This window comes from Strongylocentrotus purpuratus, unplaced genomic scaffold, assembly GCF_000002235.5.
Source record: "Strongylocentrotus purpuratus isolate Spur 01 unplaced genomic scaffold, Spur_5.0 spur5_scaffold_5, whole genome shotgun sequence".
In the NCBI taxonomy this organism is placed as follows: domain Eukaryota; kingdom Metazoa; phylum Echinodermata; class Echinoidea; order Camarodonta; family Strongylocentrotidae; genus Strongylocentrotus; species Strongylocentrotus purpuratus.
Window position 1 is genome coordinate 18,601,356 of NW_022145611.1, and position 17,265 is coordinate 18,618,620.

The 17,265-nt window shown below is 38.3% G+C and overlaps 1 protein-coding gene across 7 annotated transcripts in view; it reads left to right on the plus strand.

Moving 5' to 3' along the window:
• The window catches only part of LOC574609 (ral GTPase-activating protein subunit alpha-1), an 81,739-nt gene that overhangs the window by 18,815 nt on the left and 45,659 nt on the right, over positions 1–17,265 (plus strand). For 3 of the 7 annotated variants that reach the window (XM_030998813.1, XM_030998817.1, XM_030998820.1), the window contains exons 4-21: positions 734–777; positions 1,411–1,594; positions 2,182–2,297; positions 3,501–3,639; positions 4,127–4,253; positions 4,712–4,976; positions 6,697–6,768; positions 7,810–8,058; positions 8,408–8,566; positions 8,976–9,142; positions 9,711–9,819; positions 10,710–10,832; positions 11,877–12,192; positions 13,793–13,972; positions 14,821–14,901; positions 15,310–15,822; positions 16,178–16,374; positions 16,899–17,153. In XM_030998813.1, the coding sequence (XP_030854673.1) occupies positions 734–777; positions 1,411–1,594; positions 2,182–2,297; positions 3,501–3,639; positions 4,127–4,253; positions 4,712–4,976; positions 6,697–6,768; positions 7,810–8,058; positions 8,408–8,566; positions 8,976–9,142; positions 9,711–9,819; positions 10,710–10,832; positions 11,877–12,192; positions 13,793–13,972; positions 14,821–14,901; positions 15,310–15,822; positions 16,178–16,374; positions 16,899–17,153 (3,296 nt within the window). The remainder of the gene's footprint in view (positions 1–733; positions 778–1,410; positions 1,595–2,181; positions 2,298–3,500; positions 3,640–4,126; positions 4,254–4,711; positions 4,977–6,696; positions 6,769–7,809; positions 8,059–8,407; positions 8,567–8,975; positions 9,143–9,710; positions 9,820–10,709; positions 10,833–11,876; positions 12,193–13,792; positions 13,973–14,820; positions 14,902–15,309; positions 15,823–16,177; positions 16,375–16,898; positions 17,154–17,265) is intronic. The other 4 variants (XM_030998814.1, XM_030998816.1, XM_030998818.1 and 1 more) reach the window with 4 other exon arrangements.

The following is a 17,265-nucleotide window of genomic DNA, read 5'->3' on the forward strand; positions in this document are numbered from 1 at the left end:
TAAACCTGACCAACGTAGAAACTACACTGTACACATTTTGCAAGATGAGGTAGAGTGAATCAAAGAACAAACCTATATGTGTTAATAATCAGTCATTATTCAAGGAAAAGATACAACTGTAAGTGTAAACTGTTAATTTCACCAATCACATTTTACCATCACTTTGTATTTCATCTCCATTTAAATGTGACGGACTAAAATGGAATTGATGAATCATTACATCATGTTCCTATAGAGCCTACATATATGTACATGTACATGTATACATACAAGTATGTGGTCATACACATGTACACGTACATCTTTCTTGTTGAACAGTACACAATTCTTAAAATAGATATCAATTTAATCATCTTTTGAAATATTTTGTTATTGTTCTTTTGTATAGCTTTCCAGAAACTCAATCAATTTCATTATATAGGCTTCATTTCCATGTGAATCCACTTGCTTTGTACATTGTATTTTTTCAAGTAGAAATACAATGCAAGTATTTTAGTATTCTGCATGAAGGACTTTTGTTGTCAGCAAATAAGCTTCGCTTTTAATAGTTGATGTTTATGTACACAATTCCATTCAGTTAAAGTTCTAACATGTACCCGGTATGCATGCATGGATGAGCATTACAAAATTCCTTTGGGAGAAGTCAGGAATTTAATGATGTTAATGATTAATTTCTTCTCAAAATAGGATGTTGTGTATAAACATTTTTGTTGATTTTTTTTTCAATTTGCAGGGCGTGTTATGAAGAAGCTCCTGCATGTTGGGAACGGATTGAAGGTAACATTAATTCAACTGATTTATCTTAGTCCAATAAAGATTTTTCTTTAAACCCTTTTACTTACATGTATGTGTATGGATTTTTGGGGTAGTATTCAAATATAATATGTAATGTTTAACAAAAGTAGAAGAGAGTTAGGTAGGGTGGGTTGGTAGGAGGAAGGGAGCAATGGAGGGAGGGAGGGAGAGAGGAGGGAGGGAGGGGGAGGAGGGATTTGAGCGAAAGAGAGGGAGGGATCTTAAAACCACAGACTACACTGTACATAAATTATTTTCATCTTTCTTTATACAAAGCATCCTTTGAGAAAACTTTAATGGCTCAAATACTTAACCCAAGGTTTAAACCCTCATTTACATAACCCATGGTTTAAAAGCGTAACTTGCCTTGCGCGCATCTAATATTGGACCCTTGACTGTGTGTCATGCTTATTTTGCGCTCATTTTAGACCATGCATTATGTAAATGAAGATTCAAACCATGGGTTAAATTTTAACCTCCTTTGTGAATTCGGGCCTATGTGTTTGTCATTGTTCTTGATATTGAAACAACTATAATTGATATTGGAAATTTGGAATTGCCCCTGACATTAAACACAGGTATTGACACCGACACCTCTTATTTTTCTCCATGCAGCATCGGATGGACGGGATGCGGTTGTTCCTCCTCTGGTTCCAGATCCTCCAGAAGAATGCTTCCGAAGAGTGCTACCTGATGTACGCTACCCTGGTCCCAGGTTTCCCAGTCCCTACAGGGATCTATGGCAGCAGCCTGGAGCATGTCATGACACACAACTCCAGGACGTCCCCTAACTTTGACAGTAAGTAAATGGGAGCATACATGTACACACAATATAAAAGGTCTGTACATTGCCCAATGGGAGGGAGCTGGCTATTTCCAGTATTAAGCCTGTGGGGATTAAAGAATTGGGTAGTCAATGGACAAATTAAACGTTTTAATCCTATTTACCATAGTAACCATAATGCAGAGTATCCACAAGAAGGGTTCAGACAGTTGAAATTTGTCATAAAGGAATTTTTCCCATTGACACACACTTATGCTTATCATTCCATTTGGCTGTTTTGAATTGTTTTTCAAAGGTATTAAGGATATTTTCAATGTAATTGCTCGTAAATGGACAAATAGGATTTTGAACCTTGCATGAATGGCAGTTTCATGACTGTATTTTTGATAGGCATCTTCATATTACACCTCATCCCCCCAAAAAAAAATGTGGGGTCAATATATTAATCATATAGTAGAAAAAGAAAAAAATTGTTATTAAGCTTTTATCCTAGTTTAGTCTACAGAAGATTAAAAAATAGATATTTCTTTGATATCACCTTTTGAAATGTATTTTAGGACAATTTCTTATTTCCATCTATTTATCTCTCATTCTTCCACTAGGTCCTATTCTTGAGGTAGAGATCAACCCTATAGTCCCTGCTCAGCCGGGAGAGAAACCGACAGAAAACCTCACCAAACTACTGCTTGAAAGCCTACTCAAACACACAGTCACACAGGTATGTACAGCGCAGTATTCTAGAACATATACATCGCATCTGTGTGTAATGTTAGACACTCGTGATTATGCGTAAATATGTACATGTAGATGTGTACATGAATGTCGGTATTCATTCATATGTCAAGATGAATTTGTTTTTCTTCTTATTGCCATTAATGCTTTTACTTTGTAGCACAGAATATTTGATATATTGATCTTCTCTTAGCTTCTGGAATAATGCTTTCTAAAGAGTGTGATTATGTCTCTAAAGAGTGGGTATTATTTCTTATGTCTTATGCAATTTGTCTTATGTCTTATTTCAATTTGGATCACATTGGAAAGCTTGCTGATGTTATAAAAAAAAAAAAATTTCTACAATGATTGGTCCCACATAAACCTTTAATAGTTGGTTCATACTAGGAGATGTTTATGAAAATGTCATTATGACAATATACTGGCCCATGCAGTTCACATTTAATGTAGTGTTTTTGTGTAGGGCTTTATAGTAGAATTTGTATGCCAAACAGACTAGATGCTTAAGTGTTTTTCATCATTGTACAAACAAATACTTTGATCTGTATGTTAGGGGTTTAATTGCAATATAATGTATTCAAAATATCATACTTTATCTCTACTTTATACAGTCAAACCTGCTTTAGCAACCACCTGTATAGGAAGACCACCTTTTAAAGACCTTTTTTATTTCGCTTGAATATGGTTTCTCATTGAAACCTGTACTAAAGGAACCTCTACATTAAATAATAATAATAATCTTCCGCTTTTATATAGCGCCCAATACATCGATACAACAATGTGCCTAAGCGCTTTACAGATATATTATTACCCCGGTCATCAGATTCAGGCTTACCCGCACACAATGTATGCACATTTTCCACTCCCTGGGGAGCATTCCAGCCAGTCGCCATTTTACAAGCGCACACTTGCTCATCCAACCACATGAACTTTCGCATCCTACCAGGTACCCATTTTACATCTGGGTGGAGATTAGCAAGTGCAGGTAAATATCTTGCCAAAGGATATTAGTTCTGTGTCAGGATTCGAACCCTCGACCTTCGCATCTCCAGTCAAGCACCTCAAACCACTCAACCACGACACTCCTAAAGACCACTTACCTATAAGGACCATTTTCCCCGTTTCCCTTGAGCGGTCTTTATATACAGGTTTCACTGTATTAACATTGATGTCCCCTCTCCATTTGCAGGTTCCTAGAGTGGAATGGTCTGATGTAAGCATGAAGGACGAGGCATTCATCTTCCTGCTGGAAAACTTCAAGGGATTCTACTTGCCACATATATTCCCTGAATTTCTTCATAGCACCAGTCTGTACAGCCCAATATTAGGTATTTGATTGTTAAAGCACTAGATCTTAGAAGGGATGGAAGGGGAAAGGGTAGGGGAGGGGGAGGGGGGTGAATTGAGATCAGAGATGTCTGTTCAGAGCCAGAGGGGCATTAACTTTGTGTTAAGGTATATAATTTAACATCCTTCTGGCTCCAAACAGATGAGTTTTGTGTATTCTTCTGTCGATGGGGCTGCATATCCCTTTAATATGTCTTTTAAGAGTTGATTTTTATTATTTTTGATGTGAGACACTTAATTTATGTTCAATATTCTAGGTGATGCATTCAGATTGCTATTTATTTTTGTGTTAAATTGTATAATTAGCAAATTCTGTAGCATTTCTCTAGACGTTTTGCAATATCTATCTTAAAAGACTTGAGATATGTCAAGGCTCAAGGTCCCTCATTATTGCCTGTATCAGTCCTCACTCAGGACATTCTAACATTTTCTTTCCCCACTGCTCTTCATATACCTGTGTCTATGTAGAAATTCCCAGAGCTAGAAGTACTGGCAACAGCGTCGGATCCAGTTATACTAACAATCTGGCTGCGTGTCGGGTCAGTGTGGTCAACTGGGTGGTCAGTTTTATAACCACACACAAGAACAAGTCAAGGTAAGTTGGAAAAAAGAAATGGTTGCATCAAATTCATACTTCTGCTTCCCTCCCCCCACCCGTATTATAACTATCAGCTTGGATATTATATATGCCATGATGAAATGGTTGGCATAGTTGTAAAATCAGGGGGGCGTTTCACAAAAATTGGCATCAGTGACAAATGACAGTTTTTGTTTTAAGCTACTGAAATCCTTGCTTCTGATTGGTTATCAGCAGATTTGTCACTGATTTTTGTCATTGAAAAAATGCTTTGTGAAACAGGCCCCAGCTCTTTCATTTGGTATTAGTGCTCGTTGGTCCCCCATGATCCTCTTTTTCTTAGTTTAATTGAGGGCTGAGTTGATGAGATAGCCACCTGACAGTGACCACGCTGGGTGGTCTAATCCCTCCTGGCCAAACTAGTACAGACAGGCTTTAATGATCCTCTCGTAAATGGTTCCCTTTCTCCCCGTTAGTTTTTTAACGGACAAGCCAGAGCTCAACACCAAAGACTCTCTGGAACGCAAGTTGGACACCATGCTGCTGAAAGAGGGCGGCGACTCCTCTAACTCCTCATCAGCGACCATCAGCCCCAACTCCACCCTGTCCCTGAGCGCCAGCACCATCTCCCTAGCCCTGCCCCTGCAGGATGACCTGGAGAGCTCTGGGAGGGAGTTGGTCCAGAGGGTGCTCTACTCCACCAGGGATAACATCAACTTTGTCCAGGAAGTACTCAGACAGGTAGGTAGCTTTCTTCTTGAATTGACTTGATTGATTTATTGATTAATTTTTTATTTCGCCAAGCTTCCAAAATACAACAATATACAAGAATAACAGATCAAAATTAAGTCAGCTTGAACCGGATAACCCACGAAAGCTCAAGAGCTTATTTCCAGTGGGGTCCCTGACATACATGTACAAAATTAATTAAGTTAAAATAGTAATATTTACAGACAGATAAGAACAAAACTTATTAAAGATAGTAATGATGATAATATTAACAACATTAAACTGATGATAGAAATGATAATAAGAAAAAGAAGAAGGAGAAGAAGAAAAAGAGGAAGAGGAGGAAGAAGAGGAAAATAATGAATTTGAATGACATGATGGCAAGTGGTTGGGCTAACTTGGCAGTAGGGCAAAAAGTTATTACTGCTTGGCGATTCTGTGTCAAAAGTTAAGGTGCAAGCTATACACCAGGCCCTGTCTTACAAAGAGTTGATTTCAATTGCAAGTTATTAGCGATTGATATCAATCTCAACTGTGTACATAAGAGATAGGAGACTGCAAACTTGCAGTTGATTAGAGGACTTACGATTGATTTGGATCAATCGCAACTCGGTCACAAATGCCATTACGAACTGCTATGAACGCCGTACGAATGATTTTCAGATAATGGAAAAACGGAGATTTGTACGATATTTTTGTTCATACGAACGTTTGTGACCGTAGCATTAGACAGGGCCCAGACCTCTACATAATGTTATGAAATCCAAGTTTTGTAGAATTCCACCTCCTGAAGTTTTCAATATTGCCTTTTTGAGGTCATTATTTTACACTTTCCCATCGGATATTCTTGAATGCGGGTAGCAAAGTGGCTGATTAGTGCAAAATTCACACAAGTCTTCACAACTGATGAAGCTCTCTTGGAAAACAAGGCCACAATTATCTGACGAATCCAAGCTGACCCTTGTACTGAGTTAACCCGTATCGAACTATATGCGTGTTCAATGAGTCTAAGGGGACCTAGGAGTTTAACTCTAAGGGATAAAGTGATTGAATGTGAATGGGTTACCCAGTAAATGCATGGACTTAGTCATTTACTTTTGTTAACCCATTTCCAAGGGCATTGGTCAGTCCACTTAACATCCATTTTTCTTAATAATTTTTCTGCTTGGTGTTTACAAGAAAAACAGAGCCTTACCTTTCTATCATTTAGTGTGCATCCGTGAACTGTGAACTGTTCCTAGAGAGTAAGCCACTTCGTAAATAGCTTAGGAACGCATGACCCTCAAATATCCACAGATCTTTTACACGATGGAAACGTCCCCCTTGTGCATTTTAGAATACTCACTGGTGAAGTGATGGAGGTGCTTCATGAATACCTTTTGTTTGCCTCTTGAGAAGAATACTTCCACCTGTGTATCAGATAAATGTACTGTCGGTGCATAGGAGAGTACTGATTACATAACTTTCATGAGCACGATACCAGCATTCGTCTCGCTGGTTTTACTATTTGGGAACGTATGACCTTTATCTGCCCATGCGCGAATCCTAATTACGAACTCGCTTATTGGATATTGTGTTGTTTGTTTCTTCTTCCATATCTTTGTCTATGTCTTGTTTAATAATTCTTACTTCCTTATATTTGTGTATGTCTTCAGTAATTTTTCTTACTTTCGTATTGTTATTCTGTTTTTCTCAGATTATCATTTTTTTTTATACGTGTTCTTATTTCTAGGGCTTCCTCCTACCAATGAGTGAGTCAAAGGCTGTGAAGCTCTCTCTGAAAGTCTACAATGAGTGGATACAGGTAAGAACTTACTTCAAAGCTTCATTTTTGTAGAATAGTAGCTAACAAAGTTCTGTCTCCGAGAAGAGGTTTAAATCTGGTAGAGGTGAACAAAAATTTTGCTTTTTCATTTTCTTAAACATCAGTTTGGAAGAACATCATAGAAGAAACCTTCCCTGAAAGAGATTGCTCTTCAAATGCCCTCATATTCAAAACATGACCAGTAATAACTAAAAAGTTTGGACCAAACTTTCATGCCGCATGTTTATATAGTCCTTGGTATTCACTGATATGCAATCAGTCTTTCTCAGCTGTCGCAAATCTCTTTCATGTTGTAATCACTTTAAGAGAGCTTAACTTTATCTTTGATTAATGCATTTACAGAGAGGAAAGCAGTTATGCAAACAACAAATGTATTGCTCACTGCATGATGGTACTAGCTGAAATTGATATTCAGTTCTTGAAGTGAATCGTTACGTAAGAATTTCTATGTATTTGTTTTGGTGGTACTTGAAGATGCAACAAACCCCAAATTATATTTAGATGAAACCTGACAAAATCATTCCAAAGAATTAAGCAGTGAAAGTCAAATCTCTTTCTGAATGTCAAAGCTTTATACCATTGACATAAAAAAGATGAAAACACTGAAGCATTGTGTAACAAGCCCAGTGTAAGATATACTTGTTTTTGGATTAAAGATTCCCCCCAACTTGACAAATTTTCAAGAACTTTTAGGCATGACATCACGCATTTCGAGGGTCTGAAAATGCTCTTACGCACGACGCACGCGCTAGATTTTGAAAAAACGCTATACCTTATACGTGCGCGCCGAATCATGAAAATGTCACGCATTGCCGATCTTTGAACTTGGCGTCTCGGCTTAAAGTGTAACCGAATTTTGTTGAACGTCCCTGCAATGACCCCTTTTTTACTTAATATTTCTTACTATCATCCATACATGAAATCAATATGAAGTGACATCACCAAGTATTTCATTTATGTGACTGGGTCCATGGAACACGATTCGATGCATGACCTTTGACATTCAATTTGTCTCTTTAGAACTCGATGGTCAAGCCTGTTTTCATGGAGGAGCCTGAGGAGGAAGATGAGGCGAAGAGAGAGAATGAGGTCAAGAGGCTTGAACCTCCGGCCTCTCTGACCAGTCAGATCAGTTCCATCCTGGAAGGATCTCAGGAAGGTGGGACATCACAAGAGGGCGGGCTCTCCGAGATTGATAGCCCTTCCTCGGAGTCGGCCGATAAGACGTTTGCAGGGTACTTGCCAGATGTGGAGGTGAGCGCTGGGATGGTGAATATGACTATCTCTGTTGTTTATGTTTGATTTCTGCTATGTATCTGGGCAAGACCAAGCTGCATTATCTTGTTCCAGACATTACTCACCCTATCCAAGATTTCAGTATATCTGAGGACTGTATTAAGCTGATAGCCCTACTAATTACTTGATTCAGACAAATACAGAAAGTTATGGGAATGTGTTTACTCCAGTTAGAATATCACACATGTACCATCAATAACATTTTTTTTCCAATAATGCTTTGCAGCCATCATCTGCATTGTGCCTCTTTAAATTTTGTTTTTGTCAAAAGCACTTTCAAATTAAAAAATATCTCGTAATGAACGGCTTTTCTCTGTTTCAGAACGAAACGAGGGGTCCACCATTGGTTAAGAGCCCATCAGTTTCCTCTGATGGAACCAAAGCTAAACGCAGTAACTCGTACATCGGTGCAATCAACCAAGCCATCCGAGATGACATGAACAAGTGCAATGTAGGTGCTGGGCTGCAGAGAGTAGTCCAGGTAAGTCATCGACTTAATGACTTAGTCAATGACCTAACCAGATAGGAATAACCAAAATGTAAGGATTTTTAATGGAGTAGTGAATCAGATAAACAGAATTGTGAGTAAGTAGCTGCATATAAATAAATTTTAGTTCTGCAAGTTTTTTTGCCCAAGTTATTATTAACTGAAATGAAAGATATCCATGCCAACCATTTCAAATATCTTCATTCATATTCTTTCTTACGATGAAAGACATTTGGTCACACTTTAGCTTCATCACTTACAGATTTGTTTTTCCCTTCCAAAAAGTTTCTGCATACATTTTATGTTGCTATTTAATCTAGTATTTATCATCCCTGTCTGTCCTCTGTTAATACATTTAGCAACCCTGATTTCTTCACTGAGCTACATCTCTTTTTCTCTTCAGGTATTCATCACCAACTCCTCCAATGTGTTTCTGCTGGAGCCCGGGGGAGGGTCATCGGGTGCCCCCGACCCTATCCATCCCATCAGAGATCAGGTGGACATCTGCAGGAGGGTGCTAGGTAGCTACAGACATATCGTTATGAACGTCAAGTTGGAGAAAACTACCTGGTGAGTGAAGTGGCCATACTTTCTATATCAGGGCCCCGTCTTATAAAGAGTTACGATTGTTCCCAATCAATCGTAAGTCCTCCAACCGATCGCAAGTTTGCAGACTTGTGCATAGTTACGATTGATATCAACTCTTTATAAGACGGGGCCATGGTCTTTAGTCTATGTAGTATTAAAATTTGATATTATTTACAAGGTCTTTTTGTGCAAGATTCTTTTCCTCTTTTATTGTAGGTTAAAAGATTCATGTTTTTCGACTTAAATCTGATGCAATGTAGATGTAGGTATGATAATTATCCTGTTTAAAAATGAATTTATGATTATATTATAATTAAACCAATGGCAGTTTTACAAAAGGGGGAGTTCTTAATATTTATCCATTTTTTGAAGCTGCTATCATTTTTGTATACCCAGTTAGACCTGACAAATCTGTGCTCAAATAGTAAGATACAAACCAAAATACATATACTGTCCAGTGGAGAAAAGGTTAAAGGGGGATGATTTTTTTTTGTATAGTTCATGTGGTTGATGAATATGTGACATTTTGATAATTGTTTGTGTTTTACAGGGATCAGCTTCTGATGGTATTACTCCGAGTGACCGAGGGTATCTTGGGAGGTACACCCAGTAAACCTCGTCTTGCCCTTGGCCAACATTTGGCGCATATACTCTTTCAAGTAAGTAGCCTGTTAACTGATTACAAGCAGTCTTGATACCTCAGTCACACCGCCAAAGCAACTCTATACTGACTCCAGACCGACTGATTCTTTAGGATATTATAATCTTATGTGTGGTCTTCTATTCGCCTGTTGTTGGACTCTTCTAAATAGTTTTAACTTATATTTTAATCCATTTTTATCCATAGATATCTCTACATTTTGAAATTTATTTGCTGCTTTGATGAAGTATCTGTAACACTGCTCTCTTCTTACTCCATCGTTTCAGTATTCACCAAACACTTGTGAAAAAAAAGTATTTTACATCACATTCAAATTCAAAGCATAGTGTATTCAGTTTGAATAAAAATAAGTTTTTATCTTCTTCAAGGCCAGATATTGTCTGTTAAGAGTTTAGAGATCCAGAAGGGTATTAAAGCTAAAGACCAGTTATGGTCATACGATTGCATTGTGAAAGAAACGTTGTGGAATCGATCAGAAAAGGTTGATCAACTAGCATATAAGTATTGGTGTGTACTGCAAGGTTCTGGAATCATCAAAATGATAAGAAATTTGGCCCAGTCTTCTTAAAGTTACAAGCACTGTACACAGAAAGATGTATATGGGACTACGCACATGTGCGCGACACATGCATTTATCTCTCACAGGCCAATAGATAAACTAATTTCCCGGCAACATTTTTATCATCATGTATTAGTCAAAACATATTCTTTCACATGATTGGTAATAAGAGCTTCCATTTCATTTTTTGAAATGGGGGCGTTTCCAATACTGGTCTTTACCTTTAACTCATATATGTTAACGTAGAGTAAATATCCTTCTGCCTATTGATAAATGATATGATGGGCTGGTCAGTCTGATTGTCTCTTTGTTCTTGTCATGTTGTACAGACCTTGATCGTAACCTGGATCAAAGCCAACCTTGAGATCCAGGTGTCCACCAGTCTTTGGGAAGACTTCCTCAGAGTGCTATCATCACTCACTCATTGGGAGGAGCTTATCAAGGAGTGGTCGGTAAGTGTCGTTCAGTCAATATCCTCTTATCATTACACTGCCTTCAGGTTTACCAGGTAGAATATTGGTTAACTCAGAGATTCCAACCAGTACGATTAAATCATATTTAGTATGATATTAAGAGTGAAATACGATCTTAAAATCTGAAAATATGATTTTTCATCTTTTTTTTCCAAAAAAAAGAAATAATTCATAATTTTTTGTTTAAACCATAAAAACAGCGGAATCGCACAGAATCATGTACAAGTAAATCCCCCCAACCTCAACAAAAACTTTGCTGTACAATTTTCTCATTAAATTTTAATGATAGAGCAAACATTTTTCTGAAATTTTACTAGCCCGGGGCCGACTGGCCAGTGGTAGTGTCAATTTTTTTCGTGAAAATCTGATTTTTCTCTCCAAACTCTGATTTTTTAGGATACTCAGTCTATTTTTTTGTGTCAAGAGGTTGGCATCTCTGCTCAGGTAGAATATTGGTTAACTCCTTTAAGCTATTTTTCAGAATTCTTAGGTTTCAGGGGATGGGAAAGTAAGATACAATTCTAAGTTGTTGGGAAGTGCTATTCTTCCAAAGTGTTGCAACTAAAAGGTGACAATTATGTAGATCCCAAGTAATGATGTAAGTACCTCTTGTTTTCCTATATTTTTAACAGTGTCTTGCTGTGGATTGCAAGTAAATATTTGTGGTGTATCTGTGTTATCTCATTTAAATCTATGTGAGTTTATGATAATATGGCTTCAGAAGTAATTCAAAATTTGGTTCAATAACGTTTGCTCCAGGCTTTAGTTAAAGGAAGCACTTGCGTTCTGATTGAGTTTAAGGTTAGATTTAGAGTTAGGGTTAGTTCGTGTCACAACCAGGGATTAAATTGGGAGTTTGATCAGTGTTCGAATTCAGTATTTAACCAATTATTTAACCGATTATATTACATTGAGGATCCAAAAAAAAAAAATCATCAAATACCGAGGACAATTGTTTGTAAAGTTTGAATATTCCATCCAAGTTTCATAAATGTTCTCTATTCCTCTCTCATCACTCCACAGAGAACCATGGAGACCCTGACCAGAGTGCTTGCCAGACGGGTCTATCACCTAGACCTCAGCAACCTGCCCCTGGACAAGCTCTCCGAGCAGAAGCAGAAGCGGTTGCGGGGCACAGGGCGCCAGCCACCCCTCCAGGCGGCCGACCTGATAAAGAAGGGCATGCACGAGCGCTCCTTCTCCAGGGGGTGGAGCCGCTGCGACTCGACGTCTCCCAACACCATGGAGGAGCTGGAGAGGAAGAGGAACAAGCTCAACACCATCGGGAGCCAGAGTGATCTCACCAGGATCAGGGAGATGAGGCAGAGTGAGAAGGATGGTAAGAGACGGAGACAAAAATATATGGGGGCTCGGGTGAAATAGCCCCTGAGACGCCCCACAAAGCCCCCCGAAAGGCATAAAAGAGCCCCCCCCCCCCCCCCCCCCCCAAAAAAAAAAAAAAAAAAAAAAAAAATTGCATACAGTTCAATACAAACAAAAAGAAAAGAGTGTTATTTTCATGCAAGCAAGCTTGGTTGGTTGGTACTCTTGGAAGTAAACTAATATTTAACTGGTTAATAATCACTGACTTAGTGGCTTGAGTTAGTCCACTGATTTTACGTCCTCTTCTATCTGTACAATTACCATCATTTTGTAATCAGAATTTATACAGATATGGCTACTCTCTCTTTTTAAGTTTGTGTAACTTCATCCATTTTCTATATTTATTTGGATACAGATTTACACTAACCTTTACTTCTACTCTTGTAAATGTAAATATGACTCAAATGTACCTGATGCATCCAGAATCTAAATGATCACACCACACATCAACATTAAGCAGTTGAAAATTGGTTGCGGTGTCAAAAGTTCAAAAGCTGAATGAACTATAAGATTTAAAGCAGCAAAGAAGTTGTTTCTTTGAATATTGTGCAGTTTTATCATAGAACCCAATATGCCTGCTGCAAATATTCAGTAGGCCATCATGGTGGATGGGTTAGTTTTATGAAGAGACAAACCAATGTTTCTTTCATTGTCACCCAACCACCTATATAAACTGCATGCTTGGTCATTTCAACCCCTGAATAACGAAGTCTTGTATTCAGGCGCAATAGGCCATGTACAAATCTGATTTTCATAAGAGCAGGTTTCTTGTAACACAAATATTCTTGCTGTTTTTTTGCTCTCCTTGGCAATTTTATGACACTCGCAATATCAATGTAGAACGATTGAAATGACATCTAGATATTGTCAATCTTGTTTCAAAGTTTTGTCTTTTGTATTTGCATATCCAGATCATATTTGCTTTAGTTATGAATATCCCTTTCATGGAACCAGCTTTATATTATAATTGCAATTTCATGCTGAGTAGTCTGTAAAACACAATTTCCACCCCAAACATTGCAATATCTATGAAATGAAGATTTTTATTACTTTTTGCTGTCAAGTTATTTAATACAACAAATTACTTGATAAAGACTAAAGTTTGATCCAGGAAGAATTAGGACAGAAAAATTGCCTTATAGCTTATAAGGCAAAACTGCCATCCATTCCTATTTTTGGCATTTACATTAATGCTATGAACCCTAGATTCCTTTCTTTTCTGAAAAATTCTGTGTAGTGTGAAAGATTGGTACATTTGATAAGGCACAGTAAATTTAAAGGACATATTATATGTTATGATTATAAAATCTCAAGAAATCATCAAACAATGTAACTTATAAATAATTATCCATATTTATGTACATCGTTTTCTATAATTAAATTTTGTATTGTATTTTCACTGTCAAAAAAGCCATTGGAAGCAAAATTTCAATGCAGGCATGGACCAATAAAATAATCTTGAATCTTATATTCCATATTTAAGCTGGCTTTGTACAATCTCATCTCCTGGGCAACCCCCTAACATATTCCCTCAACCTTATCCCTCCCTCTAACAGGTGATGTAATCTCATTACACTCGTCACACCCTAACCTCAACCTAACAAGACAACGTTCCTTGACTGTGGATCCCTCATTAGCCACAAGAGAGGAACAGACCTTGGTAGCCTCCGTCCAGATACCCAGGAGTAGCAGTGAGGGAGAGCTCTTTGATGGATTCAACTTCCAGAGAAATAAAGGTCAGTGATTTCCTACGTTCGGTGCAGAATTTGAGGAATTGCTTGAGGCAAGGCCTTTGTTTTGTTTGTTCTTTACTGGATCTTTTAAAGTCTTCTGACTTGTGCAGATTTGAAGAATAAACCAGTTTACATGTGTATGCCAATGTATGGATTTTTATTTCCAAATAGCCTAGTGATATGTGATGCTTGACATTATATGTCAGACAACCCTTTGGCAATCTTGAGGGTCACCAGTAGTAATTACTTATGTAGAGGCCTTACCTAAAATGGGCTTGTAGAATACTCTCAGGAGGCAGAGAATAGTTATTATTTTCTTGAACTTGGCTTTTGATGTAACTAAGATTGTTTGAAAATGTTATTGATATGCTTGTTTTGCTAGATTAATTGCAATTGGCAGAAATTGAAAACGGTGAAGCTGCACAAACTTTCAGGGATGTTGGATGGACTTAAGGCTTTTTCAAATGTGGCGTGGTACAATGCCGCAAATAAGCCGCCCCTTTAAAAAAAAAAGGGTTATTGCATGGCAGCTGAGCGCAACAAAAACAAAGGACATACAGATTTGTGAAGCATATTACAGCTTACGTCATAAGGGAAACTGCCCCGGTTTTGCTGTGTCATATCAATTTTTTTCAAGCAGCTGGTATAATAAGGACTCAGTTGTTTCAATCATTGCAATATCAAAATTTGGTGTTTGCTTTAGTAATCTGTTTTTAATCACTGCTTACATTAACTTATATCATGGATAAAGAGGCTTATATTTGATCATATTCATTTCATGGGCATCATGCCATTTCATGGATCTTTTCCATTTCATATCCGATTATTCCATAATACACCATCCTGCTCAGAAGATGGAGAGAGGGTAGAAGGCATGGTCAAATCAACCACATTTCCTCTGGTAACCAGGCAACAACATCCATCGGAGAATGGTATGCACCATCGCTCTTCACATTACATCGTTTCTTTTGGTTAACATTTGTCATTTATCATTTGTGGTCTCCTGGATTGGTTCTGTCTGTGATATTAATGCTCATACATCTCTGTTGTCTTTACACTTACTCTGGTTTTCATATTTCTTTTGTTAACCTGCCAAATATTTCAACATTGCAAATGAATCATATTCATTGGTACTCATTACTCACCATACTGAAAGAAATGCTCTGTATTGTAATGCAAACATAATTATGCATTGTTTGTGTACCAGTAATTATCATTGCTTGTCATATATCATTATGTGTCATTGTTGGTCATCAAAAGTTTTATTGTTAAAGACAAAATATGTTGAATTGTATGAATTTCTTTTTTTACAAGTTTGTATTTGTGGCCCTTATTTTCAGGTGAGAATGATAAGATGCTAGATGACTTGAGCCTGAGCCAGAGTAGCATACCGCTCATCAATCACCCGGACAACCTGAGCCTTGACGAAAACTCCCTGGAGGTGCCTCTGCCGGACTCCAGTCCCACCACCCCTACAGACATCAACCGCCTCACACCTACCAGCAGTCTCATTGAGGAGATAGACCAGGAGGTCAATATAGGAGTGCACTCGTACCATTCAGGGGGCAGTGGCAGTGTGACGCCGGTGTCAACCACGCCTCACTTTGGTTACGAAGGGACATCGCCGGGCGGTCTCAGGTTCTGTAACTCGGATGATACGTCGCCCGGGGGTAATAATCATTATAACTCGGATGGGAGTTCGAGGGACACGCCAATCATTGGAGTGTTGAACGATAATGGAGACATCGTTGATCTTGCCAAAGAATCACCCTTGATGGAGGAAGAGGATCAAAATATCAATATAGAGGATAGGATGGACCTAGCTGGAGATACGACTGATTCAGGAGTAATAGGTTAGTCGTTACTCTTATCACTTAAAGTTTATATGGTTGATCCTTGATATTAGCAAAGGATACAAGTGTAATTGATATGTAATGAAATGTAAAATAGTTTCACAAAAATTGCACTCCTAAAATTAAATCATATACTGCAGTGTATGACAAGCTAGATTATATTGCAAAAAATGAATGTCCTAAGTCTTGTTTTTGACATCCCTTTCAAATATGGGTTTTAAATTTACCATGAGTTTGAAGAGGGTGGCAACAATGATAGACTTATGGTGGTTTCTAGCAGCAGGCCCCATAGTATGAATATTCAGAGACTTCTCTTATCTGTATTTCTGTTTGTTCAAAAACTCACCTTATTTAGGGGAAAATGGATCCGTTCAAAGACCCGATGCCAGCGTGATGTCGGGAGGTACCCGGATAGGATGGCATCCTGATGTTGCGGTGGTAGTGTGGAGGAGATTGCTGTGTATTCTCGGTGACATCAATCAGATTAGTGATCCCAGACTTCACTGGGTGGTCCTAGAATGTCTGTGGGCCATCTGGCAGATGCTAGCTAAGGTAAGGTGTCAAGACTTGATCTATATGCATGTGGGTGATCTTGATTTTCAATATGCAGTATACTAGAATGTTACTTTCTTAGTTTGATAGAGAATTGGTGGTGAAATGGGAATTTTGTTTCTGTTATGGAAGTTGATTTATGTGTAATGCTAACAATTGTTTTTCTTTATCTCATGATAAGTAATTCATTACCCTTGCTCTAGCTGATTGTATTTGTAAGAGCTTTGTTGTCCTCGTAGTGATTTTTAATTACCTATCAAGACACCATTAAACTGCACTTGAGTAAAAAAAAAAAAAAAAATATGAAAAAAAATTCATAAAAAGTGTCTAATTTTGAGTTTTTTATAGCTGTGTGCTGGTAATGGAGACCGACCCTTGATCAACATTGAAAGTGAAAAACATACCATAGTGCCTTGACATGCTGAAGATTTTTTTCTCTGTAATAATTAGACCAAGATTTTTTGTTTAAAGAAGTATCAAAGTCAGTGACCGGATCATCTATCCCCCCTCCCCCCTCCACTCAGATCCGTGACAACCAAGGCATCAGTACGGACAACCAGACCACACCCCCTCCTCCAGAGAACATTCCACCCCTCCTCCTCTTCTCTCCCTGGCTCTTCAGAGCGACCTACCTCCCTGTCGGCTACCAGCACGGCAGGCTGTCTGCGTACAAGCAGCTCTGTGCCATGACGGTACGACGGCAGGAACATCCCCTCCCCAAGGAACACCTGGTCCACTTCTACAGAGTCCTCCACTTTGGACTGGTTGGAACCGATCAGGTGAGATTGGCAGGAATCAATTCCTTGAAATGCTAGACCGCTGTAATGGCATCTAGACTAAAGCCGGGGTAATAATAAATGCGCCTCGGAATAGAATTTCTAGATAGACGGC